This window comes from Urocitellus parryii, chromosome 1 (genome assembly GCF_045843805.1).
Source record: "Urocitellus parryii isolate mUroPar1 chromosome 1, mUroPar1.hap1, whole genome shotgun sequence".
Lineage (NCBI taxonomy): Eukaryota > Metazoa > Chordata > Mammalia > Rodentia > Sciuridae > Urocitellus > Urocitellus parryii.
In genome coordinates, this window is record NC_135531.1 from 278,396,024 (window position 1) to 278,418,824 (window position 22,801).

The following is a 22,801-nucleotide window of genomic DNA, read 5'->3' on the forward strand; positions in this document are numbered from 1 at the left end:
AGGAGACTGAGGTTCAGAGGTGTTCAATACCATGCCCAGGGGCATAGAGCAGTGAGCAGGGAGCCAGGATGCCGGGGCAGGTCTTTCTGGGCCACAACACAGCACAGCTTCTTGTGTGTTCATTTATGAATGAGAACGCAGCAGCCTACCTGTAACACACTGCATTTCTCATGAAGTACTTTCCCTTTTTAGTGATTCACAAACCACCGTGGCATCTCATGGCACATGAGAATCGTCAGTGTTAATACCTTATCAACCAGGCAACAGGCAAAAATGCCCGACAGTAGAGAAGGTCACCCGACAGTAAAGAAGGTCGCCCGACAGCATGGTGTGTAGAGGCTTCCCTTCACTTTGCTTAGCATATTTAGGACCCTATAAGATGCTCCTTATATTCATAATTAAAAAAATACTCAGAGTACCCATATCATTTCATACACATCTCAAGCACCATGAGAGGGAATGACACTTTAAAATTAGATGGTCACACCTTAAAATCAACCTGTTTTGCTGGGTGCGGTGGTACATGCCTATAATCCTGGTGGAGGATTACAAATGCAAATGGAGGCTGAGGCAGGAGGATTGCAGGTTCAAAGCCAGCTCAGCAACATAGTGCCCCTGGGTCCAATCCCTAATACACCCCCGCAAATTAACCCATTTGTTGAAGAGGCAGTGATATCTCCTTCCCCCAGGGAATGAAATTTTATTAATGATTTTAATTAATTAATTGATGGACTTTCAATGCACACGTCGAGTCCTGAGCTGCTCCACGCCTTTGGCTGTGGGCTAAAGTCCCCTGGTGAGGTCTCAGCTTCAAAAGTGACCCCAAACTGGATCCTTTCCATAGGAAAAGTCAGCAGTAAACATTGACCCCAGGATCAATTGTTTCTGTTTAAGTTCAGACGTCCCCGTGGGAGGGAGCAGTCGGGTCACCTTCGACAAAGACAACAGCTCTCAGGAAGGGCTGTCACCCTGGAGCTGCCGAGGGACAGTCTCCCGGCTCTGAATTAAAACCTTCTGCTCACGATGGCGCTGGCCATGAAGGTGCTGGTGGTGCTGGCTCTGGGGATGGACCTCTGGCCTTGCTCAGGTAGGGAGCTCGACAGCCACCTGCTCTTGGGGACACGCAGCCTTCCCCTCTCACGGTGGCCCGTGTGCTTGTGTGTCCAGGTTTCCCCGTGTACGACTATGATCCCTCCTCCCTGCGGGAAGCCCTCAGCGCCGCGGTGGCCAAAGTGAACGCCCAGTCCCTGAGCCCGTACCTGTTCCGCGCCTTCCGAAGCTCCGTGAAAAGAGTAAGTGCCCCTCGCCCGCCTCCGGGCTTTCCGTCCTGCCTTCGGTCAGTTTGCTGGTTGGACTCCGGTTTGTTTTCCTGGTTTAGGAAGGTCACTCCCTTCACACTGATTACTTGGGACAGAGAAAGGATCTCATGACAATGTGTCTCAAGGCCCTGGGGTGGCTCTGGGGACAGACCCTGCTGCGTCCTTCCCTCCGACCCTGCCCAGTTCTCTGCCTGCTACCTGGGAAGAGTGGTCCTGGGTCCCCAGCTGCTCCTGGGTCCCCAGTGCTGCTCACTTATTAGCAGTGAGCCTCCTTTCCACTTCAGCACATCTGCTCTGGATGCTTGCAGGAAAAAGAATCCAGCTTCGGAGCTGAGGAAATCCACCTTCCTTTGTTAATTGACAATATCCTGTTTCTAACAGCCGGAGAACTTTAGTGAGAGAGGAGTTTGTATGGGTTTGCAATGACGGAGTCTGGAAAGGCAAGGAAAACCCTAGATGCTCCTTCAGAGGAAGTGAGAAGCAAGGCCTCGGTGGCCTCCCTCCTTCCTGTCCCCAGGCAGCTTCCCTGCCTGGCTGTCATCTTAATGGGGCTCTGGGGAGGCAGGGACAGAAACGCCCTCAAGCTAATTTAGGGGTTCTTTAAGTGGGCTTTAGGTGGGTGCCTATCCCAGGCCTGGCTTTCATGGTCAGGCGGGGCTATTTAGACCTGGAGGCTGTGCTGAGGAGGCCCTGCAAGGTAGGCGTGGTCAGCCTCTGAGACCAAGGCCCAGCTACAGGAGGAGAGCTGGGTCAGACCCAGCCTCTTCCTAGTCCACTGCTGCTCCATTGGCCCCAAATGCCACATGGACTCCTCGTGTAGTGTTGTGGAATCCATGTCCCCCTCCAAGCTCGAAGATCAACAGTCTACATTGACTTGTAATTTAACTCTTGCTCTCTATGGGACAAAGTTAGTGGTTAATTAACTGAGTCAGAGCATGAGGACATATCCCAGGAGGACTGATGAGGAATATCATGGAGATCCGGCCTGCAGAGATGAGCTAGTGTAAGGTGTGTTCACCCAGGCACATTCCAGCACATGCGCCATCTTGATGTGGCTACACAGACCTGAGCCCAGATACGTGCACCTAGAGATGCATTGTTAGATGACATGTGTGGTCCCTGCAGGTACATAAGTAAGAGACCCCTGTCTGCCACGGTACGCTGCTCTTCCCCTGGGAAGTCTGCCTGTTCTTGCCTGTTCTCAGTCTTTAATGATCATTCATAGTCAAGGGTCAAGCTACATACACCACGTTCCATCTTTGAAAACTTATTTTTTCTCTCCATTTTAAGAAAGACCCTCTTCTTTGATCTCTCCTGGTGAGACTTGTCTCCTCTTGGAAGTGCCTCTCGTTTTGCTCTGTGCTGTGTGTGTCAACCATGTCTTTCACAAACACCCTACAGATGACCCCAAATAGACCAATTCTCTGTCCCCATTGGGTGAGGGGCGTGACTTTAGCAGTGACGTCTTCCTCGCTCCAACTCTGACATCAGATTCACCCAGACTGTTCCCTAAGTGGACACAAGTGGAGAAGGGAAAGGTGGACACAGGCCCTGTGTTGGGGACATGGAATGAAGAGGTAGGTCCAGGGCAGGGAAGGGCGGGTGCGGTCGAGAAGTCCAACAGGCAGCGCCCTCACGAATGCACGGGGCGTTTTGTTATAGCAACAGGCAATGGACTGAGCACAGACTGACCCACCGCCTACCCAGGCCCACACCAGCACCTCTCCAGTCTTGACTTCTTCCCTGCAGCCCGCTGTACACAGCAGCCGGGCTGATGGGTGTGGCCAGGCGGGGGCAGCAGTCCGCGGAGAGGGTCTCCATGGAGGCTGTCATGCCCGAGGCTCACCTGAGTGATGAGAAGTTGAGGCCACGGGAAGCCCTTTAGCAGGAGGTTTGGAGGGTGCTGGGCAGAGCCAGGGAGACAAAAGGCCCTGGAGAGTCTGGAGCCCTGTGAGCCAGGAGGGAAAGATGTGAAGGAAGCGAGGTCGGAGAGTGCACATGAGCTGGGAAATGAGGTCTGGATTCTGAGGCGTCAGGGCCACAGGTGGCCACAGGGAGCTTTTAAGTGGAGAAGACATTTGAATTTGTAGATCTCACTCTCAGGCAGCAGGGGCTACTATACCAAAGTACCACGGACCGGGGGAAATATGAACAAAAGAAATTGGCCTCTCATGGTCCTGGAGCCTGGAAGTCCTAGATGGGAGCAGTGCCGGTTCTGGGAAGTCCATCTTCCGGGTGGCAGAAGGCCGGCTTCTCCTGGTATTTTCACATGCAGAAAGAGAGCCAAGCTGCCTCTCTGGCCTCTTCTCCTAGACACTAGCCGTTCCTGAGGCTCCCCCCAAGACCTTCTTACCTCAAACGCTCCCCCTCCAAGGCTCACAAGGGGCCAGGGTCTCCACTTATAAATTGGGTGGGAGGGAAACATTGAGTCCACTGCCGTCTCGCTGGCTGCCATATGGAGTGGGCTTCAGGGGAAGAAGTGAAGAATTGGGGAGACGTTAGGGTGGAACCCAGGTAGACGGGTGCCTTAGTCTGTGTCTCAGTTCATTTTCTGTTATTATAGCAAAATGTTCGAGTCAGTAATTTGTAAAGAAAATGGGTGTTTTCAGCTCAAAATTCTGGAGACTGAGAAGTCCGAAAATCTTCCCAGCGTTTGGTAAGGGCCTTCCTGCTGCGTTGTCACATTGGAGGCATCACATGGCCAGAGAGCAAACACGGAGATGGCACACTTAAAACAAAGCCGCCCCCAAAACACTACGTTAGTTTGAAGGGACGAATCCACGCAGGAGGGTAGACTGCTGAGCACCCAGTTATCTCCCCAAAGGTCCCTGCTGCCAACACTGTTTCCAAACCATGAATTTTGGAGGACACATTCAGATTATAGTGGTCAGCTTCCTGTTAGACTGCAGCAGAATCCCCGAGACTGGGCAATCTACAAGAGAAGAAATGCATTTGGAGTCACATTTGGAGGTCACACTCAGGCAATAGCAGCGGTGATGGCAGCTCATCCGGGGACGGCATGGAGGAGGGGACAGGTGGGAGCCTCCAGGGTACACTTAGATGCAAAACCACAGGAAGCCTGTGACCCTTAAAGTGTCTAGGCTCATTTTGGTCCATTTTTGCCTTTTATTTGCATTTTTCGTTTTCTAAATTATTCTCAGCCAGTTATTTCTGTTCATTACTCTTTGTCCGTTAATAAGGGATTCACTTAATTCAGGATTCTCCAGAGAATCAGAACCAGGAAGGTTTAATGCTATTGCTAGGGTTTAAACGTGGTTCCCCCAAAATTCATGTGTTGCAAAAATGTCACCAGGGGGCTGAGGGTGTAGCTCAGTGGCAGAGTGTTTGCCTTGTGTGAGGCACTGGGTTTGATCCTCAGCACCACATTAAAAATAAAATAAAATAAAATAAAAGTATTGTGACTGTCTACAACTAAAATAAATAAATAATTTAAAGGGTGAATTAAAAAAAAAAGAGTCCTCAGTGCAGCTGTTGGGACAGGGACCTTCATAAGATGCCAGGGTGGAGGGCTCTGTCCTCATGGATGGATCGATGCTGTCATTATGGGACTGGCTAGCTGATGCAGGACTGGGCTCCTGATGAAGGGATGACTTTGTCCCTTCCGCCTCTCCTGTGGGTGCTCTTTTGCTGGCGATGCCTCTGGCCACGTTATGATGCAGCAAGAAGGTCCTCACCAAGGGACACCCTTGATCTCGGACTTGGAAGCCTCCAAAACTGTGAGAAAGAAACCTCTATTCTTTGTAAATGACCCAATTTTGGAGATTCTGTGATAATGGTATGAAATGGACTTAGGCAACTGGTGCAGAGATGGGAGCTGTTGCTGTATTAAATGCCTGACATTTTGGAAGCTGCTTTGGAGGTGGGGAACGGGCGGAGAATTTGGAGATGCAGTTAGAAAAGGCTGAGGTCTTCATGACTTGAGGATTCGGGGGAATTCGTGGGTGGCTGTCCTGAGTGGAGAGCCTGGATCTCAGGTCACCCCAGGGGTTGTAACCAGAATGTTGGTAGACAGATGGACAGAGAAGGCCATTCTCACGAAGCCTCAGACAAAGGACGATACTGAAGGTACTGGAAGCCAAGCTGGTGATTTAGCTGCAAAGTGCTGGGCTGAATCGTGACCCTTTCCTAGGACTGAGAGGGACGCAGAACTTAACAGTGATGAGTGGGAATCTAAGAAGAAAGGTCTCAGCAGCAAGGCATCCAAAAACCCGCACGGCTTCTTTTGTCCACTTGCGGTAGGAAGAAAAGACAGAGGTGACTTGGAGATGGAAATCTAGCTGGAAGCTGAACAGAAAGATGGGGAAATCCCCCAGCCTGGTCCTGGAAAGAATAAAGAGGCGGCTCAGGAGAGAATCCCGAGGGGTGGCCAAGTAACCGTTGGATGAAGAGACCAACGTGGACAGCAAGCAGCCTGCGTCGGCTCTTCTACCCGAGCACCTTCCCAGGGGCTGCAGGACCTAAGCCGAGGGATCCCTGGGTCTCTCCAGCTCATGTGAATGCTTCTCCCCACGTTCGAGTTGCTCCAGCCTCGGGGTTGGCCCTGCCCTGCCCCAGGGAACTGGCTTTTCCTCCCATGATGGGCTCCTTCCCATCCCTCAAGTCCCGGATTACCTTTTCCTTATTCTGGACTTTTCTTGCACTTTCTCTCTCACATCGCTCTTCCTCCCCCAGCTCCGTTGCTGCGCTGCACCTCTCTGGAATGACCCTGCTGGTTTCCTCCCAGGCATGAGTGGTGCTCACTCTGGAAGCTAAACCGCAGGGGGGCATCCTTGCTGGGCTGCCTCTGGTGCTGAGCACCCCACCTGGGCGCATTCCGTGCTTCTGTGTCATGAGAACTTCTCAGATTTACCAGGAAGCTTGGAAGATCGCCCCGGGATCCTGTCATTGGTAGAAAGAAGAAGAAGATCATGTGTGTTTGTTCATAGTCGGGACCTCTCATGCAGGAGCCAGGTTGGACCACACTGTATACAGCAGGGATGCACTTGTTGCTTAATTACTTATTTCAGTAATTATTAAGAAATGATGGAGTGTTCTCTTAGGAAAACGACACTTAAAAATCCGTACGGTTGATTCACATCATTTGTGGTATTTTTGATAGCTCCACAAATACTGAGTTTGCAGATCCTGAATCGTTGCCCCTGGGGGACCACAGGGCTGGGTTCCTGCAGGACTCAGGTAGCATTTTAATCCACCCATTAACAGGTTACCTTGATTTTGTGAGCTCCTGTTCAGAATGGCTAGTTTAACATCCACTGCAGATGCACTGACATTGAACCCACTGCCAAGAGAGCCAGGATGCCCACCGGTGCTCATCAAATGCATGTATCTACCCACTGGGCACATCCCTGTCTCTTACCCTTAGGAATCCTGAACAGCTCTTCAGAACTAGGTTTGAGGGGCCAACATGATCCACAAAAATCACAAACAATGCAACAACAAAATGAAAAACCCGTGACACTGAAGAGACCACACAAAGTGCGTTTGCTTGCGGTATTAGCACTGGGAGAAGAGAGCAGAGCTTCCTGGTCTGGGAACGTGCACACTGGGACCCTTGGCTTTTGCTGCTCTGCACAGCAAGAGTGAATTTTGGAGTTATAAATAAAGTGCAGCTGGGGGTGAATCCCAGAGTGGGGTCCATGAATATTGGGGATCATCTATAAGTGCAAATTTTCAGAAGCCACACTGCCTGAAGAGGACGCACCGTTTTTTGTTTTCTTAGTGGCAAAGTATCCTACGACTTTGGTGAATCACTTTTTCTCTCTGGTCTTCAGGATGTGGGCGGGGCCTAGCCGATGCTAAGATGGTTCATAACTTTCCTGGTGGGTGACTCTAAATGTTTTCTCTCTGGGCAGAGAACATGGTGTCTGGACCTGTGGTCTTTATAAACACATCTGTTGCAAACTGACTCCTTGTTTTCATGAAGGTCAATGTTCTGGATGAGGACAACGTGATCATGGATTTAGAGTTCAGCATTCGGGAAACTACGTGCTTGAGAGATTCTGGAGCAGATCCCTCTAGCTGTGCCTTCCGGAGGGGCCACTACATGGTAAGTGCCCCCCCCCCCAGGTCCAGAAACCAGTGTAAGGAAGAGCCTCCTCCTTCCGTGACCTGGGGCTGATTTGCAGTCACAGAATGAGCCTGGCCACCCCTGCCTGGCACCTGGCTGCCCTGCTGTGTGGTCACAGAGTTGCCTGGAACAAGCGGTGTGTTCAGTGTTTGAGGACATGAGCCCCTGAGCTGGGGAGTCAGTGGTCCTGAGTGATTTTGGAAAATTCTTTGGGCCTTGGTGCCTCTGTTTCCTTCTTTTTAAAATGAGGATGAATTTTTATCATGTAAAGTGAATACACAGAGGCCAGCACCAAAGTGTGTGGGTGTGTGAGGGTGGGTGTATGTGAGTGTGTGTGTGAATGTGTGGGGGGTGGGTATATGTGAGTGTGTGGATGTGTGTATGTGAGCGTGTGTGAATGTGTGTGGGTGTGTGAGGGTGGGTGTATGTGAGTGTGTGTGTGAATGTGTGTTTGTGAATGTGTGTGGGTGTGTGTGTGTGTGAATGTGTTTGGGAGTGTGAGGGTGGGTGTATGTGAGTGTGTGTGTGTGAATGTGTGGGGGGTGGGTGTATGTGAGTATGGTGTGAATGTGTGTTTGTGAATGTGTGTGTGGGTGGGTGTATGTGAGTGTGTGTGTGAATGTGTGTTTGTGAATGTGTGTGTGTGTGAGTGTGTATGAATGTGTGTGGGTGTGTGAGGGTGGGTGTATGTGAGTGTGTGTGTGAATGTGTGGGGGGTGGGTGTATGTGAGTGTGTGTGGATGTGTGTATGTGAGCATGTGCGAATGTGTGTGGGTGTGTGAGGGTGGGTGTATGTGAGTGTGTGTGTGAATGTGTGTTTGTGAATGTGTGTGTGGGTGGGTGTATGTGAGTGTGTGTGAATGTGTATGTGTGTGGGTGTATGTGAGTGTGTGTGTGAATGTGTATGTGTGTGGGTGTATGTGAGTGTGTGTGAATGTGTGTTTGTGAATGTGTGTGCGAGTGTGTGTGTGAATGGGTGTGTATGTGTATGTGTGTGTGTGTGGGTGTATGTGAGTGTGTGTGAATGTGTGTTTGTGAATGTGTGTGTGAGCGTGTGTGTGAATGGGTGTGTGTATGTGTGTGTGTGTGGGTGTATTGTGTGTGTGAATGTGTGTGAGTGTGTGTGTGAATGGGTGTGTATGTGTGTGTGGGTGTATGTGAGTGTGTGTGTGAATGTGTGTTTGTGAATGTGTGTGTGAGCGTGTGTGTGAATGGGTGTGTATGTGAATGTGTGTGTGTGTGTGGGTGTATGTGAGTGTGTGTGTGAATGTGTGTTTGTGAATGTGTGTGTGAGCGTGTGTGTGAATGGGTGTGTATGTGTATGTGTGTGTGTGTGGGTGTATGTGAGTGTGTGTGAATGTGTGTTTGTGAATGTGTGTGTGAGCGTGTGTGTGAATGGGTGTGTATGTATATGTGTGTGGGTGGGTGTATGTGAGTGTGTGTGAATGTGTGTGGGAGTGTCTGTGTGCTTGTGTGTGTGCAGGTGAATGTGTGTGTGATGGTTCAATGGGGACGATGCCAGGCAGCCGCTCGCGCTCAGCACAGAAGGCCTGGTCCCCTGAGATGGGCCCCATGTCAAACCCGAGACAGTGCAGGCTTCATGGTCTCTCTTGGGCCTTTAGGAATCTTCCTTCTGGAGAACTGAAAGCCTCTGAGCCTCTCCCTTCCTGCTGGCTTTGGGAAGGCCCCAGTGTGCTGGGCGGGCAGCACCCAGGCCAGCCCTGGCAGGAGGCGCTGGTGTGACTCCTGGTCCTCCCTTCCAGCCCGCGGCTGCCTGCAGGAGCACAGTGCGGATGTCGGGCCTGCAGGCGCAGGAGGCGTGGGCTCACTGCCGCTGGCCCTCCACATCCGAGTCTGACAGCAGCGAAGAGGTAGGCCCCTCCCTGGTCTCCTTCCAGACAGGCCTCCGAGGGCCTGTGAAGGGCAGAGTGGCTTGACAGGGTGGCTGCGGAGTCACCAGGCCTGGGAGGGAGGAGCTCACGGGAGCAGCTGGATTTCCGTGTCTCCTGTGTCTCCCAGACTCTGTCTTTATTGTCTCTCACCGTCCCTCCCTCTTGCTTTTCCCCTCCTCCGGGGACTCCTGCACCCTGAGATGTGGGGCCTGGTTTTAAAGTGACGATCGATCGGCAGCTCTTCAGTTCTAGACCTGGGTATGTAGTCGGGTGGGCTGAAGAGGGCCATTGACTGCCCAGTGTTCACAGCTGTTCACTGGCTCTGAGGTCCAGGCCCAGACTCCTGACCTTCACGTCACCCTGGCCACCTGCAGCTCCTTGACCTGGTGAATCCCAGTGAGCAAGTCCACCCTGTGGGCTGCTAAGAGGCACCAATGAGCTGATGCCACACAATCTCAGCTCAGGGTCTGGAGTAGGGTAGATAGTCAGGTAGTGGCATTGGAAGTGACTTAAAATAACCCTATAGAATTAATAACATAAAATTCTGTCTTGAAATTATATTACATGTTTATTTGTCTATTTATTGACTGCTCTTCTTACTAGACTGTACCTCTCTTGTGGGCAGGGAATGTTCACTTTTATCAGCCTAGGACACTGTCTGATACCCAGTAGGTGCTCAGTAAATATTTGTTGAGTTAATGCAACTGGGAAGGAAGTGGTCCAGAATCCAATATGAAGAGGAGGCCACTTGACTCCAGACCAGGGTAAAGACATCACGGTTACACTATGTGTTCATTCAAAATAGGGTAATATTCTTGATAGGTATTCAAAAATTCTTCCACTATTATACAACTGTATCCAGGTAACATATTTCTCAGCCCTTTCTATTTTTATTCAACTTTTGAAAATTTAATTCTGCAGTGCAAATTACATTAGAAGAGTGTAAAATCTCTCAAGCTCAGGAACTACACATAAAAACTTTATGTCCTCATGTTATTAACCTAGCCACACGGTGACTATTTTGCCTGGAAGTCCATTTTAGAATTAGGAAGCAATGAAACTCATATTGTGTGGGATGCTCTTCCTGGTGCAAAGGGGAAATAAAATTCAATTCATAAAATTGAGCATCACCCTATGGGCTGACTCCTGCATGCTGGCAGCTTCCCAGGGCCAATTCCCAGGTCATTTCTGAGCTTGCTTGTCCTGTCCATTAAGGATCTTTTCTTGGTGTGGGGACAAGTGCCAAGTGGCTCCTGGTGTACACTGTTAAACTCATGTCAGTCTTCACAGTGTCACATGGCTCTGCTCACCCAGAAGCAACTAGGACCAAAGCATGTCTCCCACAGTAGCTTACGTGGAGGAGGAGGCGGGGAGTGAAGCAGGCAGGTGCTGGTCCTGGTGGAGGTTTTATAGTGACCTGGGGAAGGTGTCCACCATGTGGGGATTACGCTGACTATAGGCAAGCATCTGGGACCACGTGGTGACAGGAAGGAAGACCATGCATGGTGGGCAGACAGGGCAACCGGAGGAACTATGTCCAGACCAAGAGCCAGTCTGTGGGTGGAAGCAGAACAAAGGGGCAGGGTGAGCGGGGGCTTCCCAGCACAAGAAATCATTTGGGGGTACCCCAAAGTGCCCGGGAAGCTGATGAGTTAAAATGGACAGAAATCCATGAGGAATGGAATTAGCAAAATGTAGGGGGGATGGGCACAGGTGGGGATGAAGAGGAACAGCAGCCAGTGGAGGGGACCTCAGGGTCCAGCCAGGTGGAGGAGGGGCTAGTGGTCATGTCCACCATTCCTGGCCTCCTCCTAATGAACATGGGGATGCCAAAGGATCATATCAAGAATGGACTGGCACCAGGTGAGAGTGATATGGAGTCCTGGGGGTGGGCACAGAGGGGAGAGGGTTGGGCTCAGCAGTCATTGCAGGGAGAATTGGATTCTCGTTCATTCCATGGCTTTAACACAAGTGAAGTTCCTTTAATAAGCGTCCACCTAGCTTAACCCCTCTTCCATCTTTGGTTGGGAAAGTCCATTCTGATTGTGCAATTCTCCACTCTATTCCAACTTTCTAGCCATGTGGTGAGATCATTCTCTTCTCTTCCAATTCCAGGTTTTAAATTCTGATGTGAAACTATGTCAGCCTCTGAAACAAGATGGTTTTGAAAATAAACTCTCAGGTTTCTTGCTCTTAATATTAGAGGATCATAAAGAATTATGAGCAAATTAAAAAGAAAAGAATTTCCACACATTCAAGGAAGTAGTATAAAGGGAAAAGAAGAAAATTGAGATTTAAAATAATACCTGAAAACTCTGAAATGGAGTTCTTTTAAAATTTTTATTCTAATTGACAAATAATAATTGCACATATTTATGGGGTGCAATGTGATGTTTTGACCTATGTATGTATTAAAGAAAGATTTCTTACACAAAACAGAGAAAAAAGTTAGGTAATAGCTGTCAGCCACTTTCAGTGAAAGTACCTGATGATATTACAAACTTGAAAGACCACCCACCAGGATGAATTCAGAACACGGAATAGAAAAATCACTGTTAAAGGTAAAAAATGGAAGAAATAAAACTAAATAAGAAAGCCCCAGAATATGGATAGTAAAGATCATTTGACAAACATACGTAGAATACAGAAGAATTTCCAGAGTGAGGACTATAACATCAAGAAAAAGGAGAGCCATGAAAAAGAGGCTCCAAGCCCCAAATGATGACTGATAAAGACTGAAACCAAGGGGAAAGGTCTGCTGAGATGTAATAAGAGAAACAGTCCTGAAGACGAAAAGTCTGGCCTTTCCCCTGGTTTTAAGAAGAATGGTAGCCGGAAAGGAATTGAGAAAAGAAGCTTCTAAATTTGTAGACACTCTCCTCCTTAACAAACAGGCTGTGAAATGAGGGTAGTTTCTGTCTTTTTTTTTTTTTTTTTTTTTTTTTAGTGGAGTCTGTAGCGCAGGTGGGAGAGGAGCACCCACTCAGCCACACCCTGGTGGCAGCCATCTGGCCTGCGCTGTGGGCCCCTCCAGGTGGGTGCTCCTTCTCCTCTCTAGCCTCTGACTTGGAAGGGGGGTGGGTGAGTTTGGCAGAGCTTCAGCCAAGAGACCCCCGACCATCCAGAAGAGAGGGGTGGAGGCAGAGTCACAGCAGTAGCCCGGCTCAGGGAAGGAGTGACTGATTTGCTGCTTCCCATTTCAAAAGATAGAAATTCAAACACGAGTGCAAATCCAAGAAGACAGAAATCGGCTAAGCCAGGAAGGGATGATTCCCTGGATCCCATTCCCAGAAAGGGAGGGAGGAGTTGGCCTCACAACGGACTCACCTAGGCACCGGCCCTCCTTCCCCTTTCCTTCCCCATCCCTCCTCCTCCTCCTCCCCCTCCCTCCACCCCCACCTCACTCCTCAGGCAGAAGGGCAAGCACAGGGTGCCTCCAGGTTCCCCACCTGAGCATCTGTTATCTCAGGTTGGAGGGCTCTCCTGGCCTCCCTCACCCTGGCCTGGCGTGGGTCGCGTGTCCCCTCCTCTGTGCACATACATTTACTGTTTATTTATCGATTGAATTTATTTCCGATGTGCAATGTGATGGTTCTTTTTTGGAAGGTGAGAATTGAACCCAGGGCCTTGCACAACCCGGGCAGGTGCTCCACGCCGGAGCCACATCTCCAGGCCCTAATGTAACCCTCAAATAACACCTTTCTCGGGAGGTGATTCCCGTACCACACTATTCATGTCTTTAACGTGCCTAGTTGGGTGGTTCTCAGGAGATTCACAGGCTGTCGCACGGTCTAAATCCAGAACACTTCCATTTCTCTGAAAAGAGACTCCTGGACTGAGTCATTCTCTATTCCTCACTATTCCCCAGCCCTATCATCAGTCACTGATCTGATTTTTGTGGGTGAATCTTTCCATTCTGGCTGTTTTCTGTAGGTGGAAACATACATGACCCTTTGTGACTGACTGGTTTAACTTAACATGTTTTGAGGGTTCATACATGTTGCAGAATGTATGAACATGTTCATATGTAACCTTTACAAAGGAATAAAAGGTACTTTATTTCTTTTTATTGTTGAATAATTTCCCATTGTAGGATATGCTACATTTATTTGTTCATCAATTGATCAATATGTGGGTTGTTTCTACTTTTTAATTATTGTGTATAATGTTCTGAATAGCCAAGTCACATCTTTATGAGGGTATGTGACTTTAGCTCTACTGAGAATTGAACTGCTGGATCACATAGTAGCTCTTTAATTAACTTTTGAGGAGCTGCCAAACTATTTCTGGTAGCAACTGCACCGTTTTACATCCCTAAAAGTGGTCCATGAGGGTTCTAATTTTTACATATTCTTGCCAACACTTGTTATGGACTGTCTCTTACTTTAGCCCTTCTGGTGGGTGTTAAGTAGAATCTCAATATGGTTTAATTTTCATTTTCCTGGTGACTAATGATCAGCCATTTGTATATCTTCTTTGGAGAAATGTCTATTCAGATCTTCTCCCCATGTTTTAATTGGGCTGTTTATCATTTTCTTGTTGAGTTATTCACAAATATTTTATCTTACTTTGTGTGTCTTTTTACCTTCTTGATGATACCGTCTGTTAAGTCCATTGTTTCTCTTTTGTTGTCTGTGTGAGTCTTACATTGAAGTCTGATCTATTTTGACCTGGTCTTTGTTTGTCATGTGGGGAGAGGGGTCCAATGATGTTGACTTTTTCTCGTTGTTTCCAGTTGTACCAGCATTAATGTTGAAAAGACCATTCTTCCTCCACCGAATTGTCCTGGCATGTGCCCCTGCCCAGGGCCACCCACCATGTGGGGCCAGGGCACTCCCATGGCTGTTCGGGAAGGAGCAGGCAGCAGGCGGGCAGGAAGGTGGCTTCTGGACACCTGTGTGGACGTTCAGTGGTTTCATGAAAGCTACTTGTAGATGTTAACACCTTGTTCTACTGAAGAAATTGTGGGACAGTCACAGAAAGAAAACTCCAGAATCTGACTCATATTTAGTCTGTTTGCAAGTTGAGAAAACGAAATTCCGTTTCTAGTCTGCAACGTTTGGAAGTATGTTCCAAGTCACTGACAGCCTTGGAGTCAGTGTAGACTTCACCCCGTGGCTCTTCCTTGCGTGCTTTCTTGAACAGGGGTTGGGCGTTGCATGGAATCACTTCATACGATATGCATTCTCATTGCATTAAAAAACATGATAGCTCAGAGTCCTCTGGATAATATTTAGGATTTTTTTAACCATATATTTTCTTTTTCATGTGCTGACACCTACTGATATTGTTTACATTGCTTCAGATGATTTTTGGGGACATGATGAGGTCCTATAGGTGGAGAAACAATTATCTACTTGGTAAGTTGAGAACTGTTCTTTTTTCCCCCTGAAACAATCGCATATCGCTTTTCTTTGTGAGTCATTTGAAAGTAGAAACGCCTAGGTACAGCCTTTGATCAATTGCACTAGCTGCAGAAAATAAGCATTTCTTTTCACTTTGCTCCTTTCTTGTCACTAAGTAGTAGTAGTAGTAATAATAATAATAATACAATTATTCCTGTAGGTATTTCTCTGTATTTTTTCATAGCTTTTCCATATCCAAGTCCATGTGGTGACCCCAGATCTCTGCAATCAGATGAGGCCAAAGCTGATGGTCCCTCATGAGGGTGCCGTCATTTGAACACCCTTGTCCCCCCTGGTGCACTCTCTGGGTTGCAGGGCCCGGGTGGGCACTGATGTGCAGCTGGGGGGATCAGGACTCACCCACATCTGACAGATGGGGGTTGACCTCTGTCGTCCCCACTGTGCGACTTGAGCTGACGTCTCTGAGTCTCCTGGTTGGGGGAAGAAGGTCTTCTCTTCTGGCCTCTAATTTGAAATGGGGTTGAAGAGTGTTCTGTGACTTAGGAGCCATCTTTGTGTCTCTCATGCTTTTTTCCTGTTGGTGCTAATGGTGCAAAATTCTTTGGTGGCCTCCTGAAGCTTCTTTGTTTAAGAGGCATTTTTGTGGTATCATTTACACAATACTAGAACATTCTGGAAGTGGGCAGAGGAGCCTCGTCTTATGGCTCTTACTGTGTTACAGGTCTCATTCCTGAGGAACCCAGAAATGAGCAATATTATGATCCGTCGCTTGGTAAGTGGTTTATTTCCTTCAGACTCTTTTCTGATCCACCCAGCCTGTGCTAAAGCCACTCCATAGGCGTCAGACACCAACATACAAAACATTTTAACTGAAAATGAAAAGAGTAGTGATGCAGGAGGCTGCTTGGCACATCGCTGGAAAGGTAACATCGAGGCACCAGCTCATTTGAAAGTTATCAAGAATTGAAATGCTCCTGCGCCACCCCAGCGCAGTCTCTGAGCAGTCCACACTGATGATCTGTTCGCCAGACACAACCCACCTCCTCAAAAGTGGTGAAGCTAACTTGGTCCCTTCCCACAGCACCTGCTTTCCCACTGAATCTTTGCAATGGCTCTGCAAACCAGCTATGCCCCCTGTTTGCATGGGTGAGGGCATGAGAGGTAACGCAGGGCAAGGACTGGCAAATGCAGAAGCTTACCCTGCAAATGGCTCACCCCGTTCCCCACCCCACGCGCGGCAGCTCTGTTAACACTTTTTGTAGGTGAACAGGCTAAGGCGGTGCATCCTAAGTTGCTCAAGGTCGACCGCCACATCCAGGCTGCTCATGGCAAACAAGGCTCTGGACAGGTCTGTCTAAACCTGTGTCCTATTTATTTTCCAGAAGCCTGATGAAGTTCAGAGTTTCCCACTAAAGTGCTTAACACATGCTAATATTCTGATGAGCTCAGTCTGAAGATTAGGCTTACGATGATTTATTTGAGTGCTAGGACTTAAACCTGAAGCTTATTTTTGAAAAATGCCTGTCACTTTGGGAAAATGTGCAGTTACTTTAACTGTGACCACTGCTGAAAATGTTCTTTTAACAGTCATTTGGGAATCATCTTCAGACTATCGATTGCTGTGTGTCAAAATCTCCCCAAATTTAGCAGCTTAAAATAACAAACTCCATCTCCCAGCTTCGGGGGATCAAGAGCCCAGGGGCAACCTGGCTGGGGGGTTATGGCTTGGGGGTTACAACAAGGTTGAGACACGCTGTCAACAGGGACTGTGATCTCAGCCGGAGCTTGACTGGGGATGGGAGATCCACCTGCCAGCTCATGCACGTGCTTGTAGGAAGGTCTCCGCGGGCTCTTGGCTTGGGAGCTACGGTCTCTCACCCTATGGGCATTTCAGTGAGGCTGTGTGAATGTCCTGCAAAGAGGGCGGCATTTCCCCAGGGACGATGGAGATAGATAGATACATATATGGTGGGGAGGAGAACACGAGTCTAAGCCAGGGAGGGAATGCCGAGAGGCGCCGTCTTCCATAACCTCACTTTGCCAGTGACCAGTGACAGATCTTCACTACTCACGCACACAACCCTGGCCGGGGGAGGGTGCTGACAGGAGGCGCTGGAGGAGGACCCTGTAGATGCCATTTGGAGATGACAAATATTTTATGGATTGATGTGACCAGTCCTGTTATATATCTCAGATGGGACCCCTAAGCCAAATTCTAACCCCTCCTGGGCCTTGGGAGCGTCACGGATGCAGACTTTGAGCCATCTCAGAGGCGGCTGTGATGGACAGTTCAATTCAGTTCGGTTCAACCCATGTGTGTGACAGGACAGGGCAGATCCCACAGAGGACTGAGAGAGAAAGGTGACAGTCCCTGCCCTGGGGTGCTCACAGGATGGCGGAGACCCATCCCAGGAGGCCATGCAGGTCGAGGAGAGTCACTCTGGGCTCCGCTCTAGCCCCAGGCCACAGGGAGCCGGGGAACTGGATGAGGAATACCAGGGATGGGGCCCCGGGTCCTCCTGGCAGTGAGGTGGGGGTGCTGGGCACGACCCTTCTCATGAATTCAGTCACCCACTCTCACGGGACTGACGGCCTGCGCTCCTTCCTATCTTTAGACCCGAGAAGGAGTTTCCCTCCTGGCAATGGAAGGAGCCCGCACTACCAGCCCAGACCGAGAGCCAACACTGGCTTCGAGTAACGGCCCTGAGGTGAGGGGGACAGCGAAGTCTGCCTGTAGAAGCAGAGGGGACTTGGAGGGAACGCCTGAAGCTGGCCCCCTCCTGGCCCCTGCGGTGTGCGGCCCTCGCCACCTGCCCTTCCTCCTCCTTTTACCTCCTCTGGTTACTGCAGAGCAGTGGTGTCCTGAGTCCCATGCACCCTCCCTCGCCTCCCAAGCTCCCCCACTCCAAGAGCAAACAGACCAGGAACAGGGAAGACAGCCCCCTCCTCTGACCTGTCTCACCCCCCACCCGCTGCCCTCCTCCCTGACCGCCCCACGCTCCTCAGCACCCTGTGGCCTGTGGCTGCCGCCCCAGTCTCCTCCCTTCTCTGCTTCTTTGCAACCCAGATTTTAATCCTTCAAATCTGAAATCTGATCGGGTTTCCCTTTCTCGATCTGTAATTAATACTGGCGACATTTGAACGAGCTCCTTACCCAGCGCTTCCCTGTTCTTTGGATTGTCATCTCTTCCTCTTGCTTGACTTTAACCGTCACTCATGTGTCTTCAGACGTGTGTCTCTTACCTCGCTCTATACAGAAATCCAGGCCCTACATCACCGAGGCCGTTAGGTGCAGGTGCAGGGAATCTCCGTGGCCTCCTGAGACTCAGCTTCCCGCCATGCTTCCTTTCTCGACTGATGGCATCACCAGCCCCCTAAATTGGCTGAGGGTCTCACTGAGCTTCTTCATCCTGCGTCTCCTCCCAGCATCCACAGGGTCCGGCCCTGTTCACTTCCCCCCGGGTTTTCTCTGCTGCTGGCCCTCATTTCTGCACACCACCCCTGAACCCCTGATTGCTTCTCGCCTAGGGTCCTGATCCCACGCCTTGCTTGCTGCCCTTGTCTTGAACACAGAGGAGACCCGGGCCCTTTTCCACCTACACTCTGATGCTAGCTTCTCTTGTGGAGGAAAGCAGAGGAGTGAGGAAGCCAGGCGGGAGCCCAGCAGAGGACGGCCTCCACCTTCCCCGGGGCTGTGGGGAGCTGCAGACAGGGCCCTGCTGTGTCACACCAGAGCCTCACCGGGACCTACGTGCCCAGTGTCTAGGGATCAGAGCCAACAGAGCTAGGTGCTTTTTGAAGATTTCCAAGTATTAAAGGGGCATCACAAAAGGCACATTTGAAAGGAATCTCAAGATGCAATTATAGATGTTGATTCAGTGTGTAGTTATGCTTCTCAGCACTCTCTCTCTCTCCTCTCTCTCTCTCTCTCTCTCTCTCTCTCTCTCTCTCTCTCTCTCTCAACACATACTGGACAGTTTATGTAACACTGCATGGTTTCAAGCATGAGGTCCAGATGCCCTGGCATGGCCCTCAGTGGCCCCTAAGCTCCAGCATTACTGAATTCCTGCACCTCCTGCTGCTGCAGCCCCCAGATCACCCTGGCCAGCTCTGCCCCTGTGTTCAGGCCTCGGCTCAGCTGTCACTTCATGATGCCACAGACCACCAAAGCCGAGAGGGTGATGTCCTTCCTGGGGTTTCCATAGCCCTCATTGCAGGACTTTGCAGTAGCTTGTCTCCTCTGCCCTTCGGGCTCTACCAGACTCCCCGAGAGCAGGGCTTGGGACCTTCCCCTGCCCTCATCCCCCAGGGCCCTGCACCCAGCCTGGGACACTCAGTACATCAACGTCAGCAAATATTTTATGAGTGGATGGTGGCAAGCTTCACTTCGGGTTCTTGAGAGTTTTTTGAAAAAAAAAAAAGTCTATGTCTATGAATCTGAGTCAAGCATAGCATAATTAATTTTTAACCACCAGAATTTAAAAGAAGTCAACTGACATTTTACAAAAATAGCAGGAAAACTCACCAGCAAGGCTGTCTTAGATAAGGATGCAAGTGGTAGATTTTCTTTTTCATCTATGGCACATGCTAAAAATAAAAACCAGCTTCATACTGAGATCAAGAAACTATTCACTATGAGGAAAAAGTTTCATCATATTTCTGTTTTATAGATGCAAATTGCTTTTTTTTTTCCTTGTGAAGCATCCAGGCAGCAGGGGGGTAGGATTCTCAATGGACTGGCTGCGTGGTATATTAGTAACATGATTATGAGTGAGTAATGAAGGATATAATTGTGCTGGTGGAGATACACATACATGTATAGCAACACAAATGCACCATCCGATTTGGGCAAAGAAAGTGGTCACCTGAAACATGTCTTTAGAGGTAACACAGACTGAAGACCAAATGTGGCAGCCCTGGCCTGGCCCTTGAGCTTGGCTGGAGTCCCAGTTATGTCCCTGCACAGGAGGTCACGACTTTCTGCAGGGCAGGTGTCTACACGGCTCTGGGTCCCCTAGAATCCTAAAATGGGGCTGGTAAGGCCAGCACAGGGGATCCAGTGATGAGGCCAATCCAGAGGCAGGTGGAACCCGGGCCTGGTTCTGAGTCTCTCCTCCCACAGCCGTCACCCAGCCGGTGACCCGTGACCTCTCAGGTTTCTCCAAAGGCTTGTTACCATGCTTTGTTCATTTTTGTTTCCACTAGACCTTGAAACCCTTGAGGATGCATTACCTTGTTACCTTCATTAGTTATTTTAGTTTAATAGCAAGCAGAAATACTATATGTCCACATAAAATTATTGACAGTATCTGTTCTTAGCAGAGTATCATAACTGGTCAAGTTGAGCGGAAGGAATGAAGGAGCACCTGACCGAAAACAAGATCGCCGTTTTCAAATTGCCAGTGAAGTTTTCCCTCTGGGGAACTCTCTGGGGCCTGAGACTTGGCTCATTTATCATGGAGTCCCCAGGCCTAACCCAGTCCCTGGATTAAAACAGGAGCTGAGTGTTTCTGTGATTTAATAAACACTCTTCTAGTATTCTTTCAGGTAGCTAAAAATGATTTAATACACAAATAGATGGTGAAATGCAATATTTAAAAAAACAGTTCAGAAATTTTAAAATTTGAACTCGACAGTAGGAAATATGGAAAACCAGGGCCCAGCTCTCCTGTTGAAGGGATCTATTTGAGAGTGCTGCACTTTCATGGGGTCTGTAGCTGGAACCGTTCTGACTCATCAGTAACGCTGTGGCCAGAGACCCTCAGCACCGGGCAAGGCACGTGGCTGGCACGCCTTCCCCAGGCTGTGCTGGGGACCAGCACAATGCCCAGGTGCTGCAAAGCAGCAGCTCTGTGAGGCCATGGTCAGCGAGTGCGTGGGGCACAGAATCAGCCCCGTTCATTCCATTTACACAGTGAGTGCTCATCACATGCCCGCCTGCGCCCAGTGAGGCACCCTCGGGTGTACCAGGTCTGTGTGGGGTCCTCACACGCTGCCTGCGGTACACGCCGGGCAGCACTGCAGAGGAGGCTTATTTTGCCACCCCACTTTATGGATGAGGAAGCAGAGCACTTAGGCACCCTGCTCAGGTGCTGGGATGGGTATCTGGCTTCCCAGGCTGGTCTCCAAATCCCGTCTTCCTTCCCGTAATTATCTGCCTCCATGTTTAGAATGGCATACAAGGGCAGAACGTCAAGGACTGCTTGTTTAAGGTACATCTGTTTTGTGTTGGGTGGAACCAGTTGTGTCTTTGCCAACTAGAAGGCAGAGCTGTGACGGGCAGAGTTGGTAACTTGCCTGCCCACCATCAGCCATGTAGGGGGGCTGGCCCCTAAAGGCTGGGCCCCCCGTGGCTTGATGGGTGATTTCAATATTTAGGGATCAGACTCATTAGTGAGCACGTCCTCCCATGGTCTCACCTGGGAGCCCACCCACCAAAGGGAGCCAGGTGCCTCAAGAAGATGGGGAAGATCCAGCCCAGGCTCCAGAGGCAGAAGCTGGCCACGGGCCACTCCTCCTATGCTCTGCTCTGACAGTCGTTGGCTGCACACTCCCGCCAACCCCTTCACCAGGTGCAGGTGATTCTCACCAACCGCTGGAGTTACTGTCTACAGCTGTTGCGAACACTGAATTAGCCAACGCTGAGTTACTGCTCCTACGGGCAATATGGGTTTAGGTGCTGTTGAGCCTCTGGTCACCTGTTCCTCAACAGATCAGTATGTGACCTTGTATGTGTGTTTCTGCCTAGATGCCTCAGGTGGCATATTTTCTTGACTCATTAACATTGAACTCACAGGCTGAAAGGAGGTTATCAACACGTGCGTTTCTCCATAAGGCAACCTCCCTGCCTGGCAGCACTAGGCACAACTACACTTGGGCCATTTTAAACAGTCACAGCATCCACAAGGCCACAGACATGCATAACCCAGCACTAAACAGACCAGGAAAAGGGCTCTTTTTATAGCATGAGGACTGGAACAAGAAAGCCCACTGCTGCCCTGGGTGACCTCAGCTGGGAACAGGTGGGTGGGACCACACTGTGTCCAAGAACGAAGGGAGAGCAGATGAGCAGCTTCGGGAGACACAGTGAAGGCCAGTGAGTAGGCGCACTCCAAGGACAGCCTGGGAACTGTGGGCACCGCCTGGACGATGTCCCCCCTGCATGAGCTTGTCCCTAGCGTTCCCTTAGTCTCTGTGTTCCCTTCTCATCCTGTCTTTAAGAAAAGCTGTCCCCATTTGTGTGCCAGGCCCTCGCCACTCCTCTGCTACACACCAACCCCTCCCCACGTGGTGACCCCCTCCTGGACGCCTCCCCAGCCTGCGTCCCCTTCCTCTGCTGAGCCTCCTGGCCTCGTGGGATGCTGGTGACCACTCCTTTCCCGACATCCTCTGGCCTCTGGGATTTTGTCCCCTCCACTAGCTCTCCTCTCTGGCCAAGCCTTCTCCCTGCTCTTCTCAGGTCCCTCACCTTCCTACTGTCCCCCAGTGGTGACAATCACCAAGGTTTGGACCTTGGCTCTCCCTCTGCTCACTGCCTTCATATCTGTCCCAGGCACCCCCAGGTGACGCCCCCTACCTGGTGGCCTGGTTGCTCCACTGGAATCTCAGGCTAGAGTGAACCACTGCTTGCTAGACACCCCCACCAGAATATTCCATATAAAGCTCAGAATGGGGTTTCCCCTTAGGGAACATACTCCTCCTCCTGCGTCCACTCATCCTCCAGGCACCCGGCCTGAAGCAGATCCATCTAGACCTCCTCCCCTTCCTCCCGTGACCCAGTTCTGCTGGTCCTTCCTTTGACATGTTCCTGGATCTGCCCTGTCTCTGTGTGGTCTGCTCAGCTCCAGCTCGACTTCTCCAGCCTGCTGGGCTTGGTGTCTCCCCACAGAGTCATCTTGTTCCCTCAAAGGCTCTGTCACGAGTTCTGACACAAGTCCTCGCCAGCTGGAGGGCCCTGCTCACCTGCAGGATGAAGTCCCAGCTCCTGGACGCTGTGGTGCCTGAGCACCTCCCTGAAGCAGTGTGGTCCCTGTCTGGGTCCCTGGCTCTGCCTCCGGTTTGCATGAAGGGTCTCGTCCAGCTGCTGGCCCCGCTGCTGGCACTCAGTACTCCCACCCCAGCTCGCCCTAAGGGCAG

General features: G+C 50.2%; 1 protein-coding gene across 3 annotated transcripts; it reads left to right on the forward strand.

The window, feature by feature from the left end:
• Positions 1-936: 936 nt before the first annotated feature.
• Spp2 (secreted phosphoprotein 2) lies at positions 937-20,145 on the forward strand. 3 transcript variants are annotated; one of them, XM_026396052.2, is made up of 8 exons: positions 937-1,087; positions 1,168-1,292; positions 7,264-7,386; positions 9,171-9,278; positions 14,605-14,659; positions 15,387-15,437; positions 17,281-17,373; positions 19,985-20,145. In XM_026396052.2, exons 1-7 carry the CDS (start codon positions 1,024-1,026, stop codon positions 17,361-17,363), a joined length of 609 nt encoding a protein of 202 aa, XP_026251837.2. In that variant the 5' UTR covers positions 937-1,023; the 3' UTR covers positions 17,364-17,373; positions 19,985-20,145. The 3 variants fall into 3 exon arrangements, with proteins under 3 accessions (XP_026251837.2, XP_026251838.2, XP_026251839.2); XM_026396053.2 differs by having other exon boundaries at positions 19,988-20,145; XM_026396054.2 differs by lacking the exon at positions 19,985-20,145 and adding an exon at positions 18,194-18,262.
• Positions 20,146-22,801: the final 2,656 nt, after the last annotated feature.

Bases quoted from the DNA above. Each gene is read 5' to 3' on its own strand.
- Spp2 (XM_026396052.2), top strand. From the start codon at position 1,024: ATGGCGCTGGCCATGAAGGTGCTGGTGGTGCTGGCTCTGGGGATGGAC. The intron at 1,293-7,263 runs GTAAGTGCCCCT...GTTTTCATGAAG, and splicing joins TCCGAAGCTCCGTGAAAAGA to GTCAATGTTCTGGATGAGGA. The intron at 7,387-9,170 runs GTAAGTGCCCCC...CCTCCCTTCCAG, and splicing joins TCCGGAGGGGCCACTACATG to CCCGCGGCTGCCTGCAGGAG.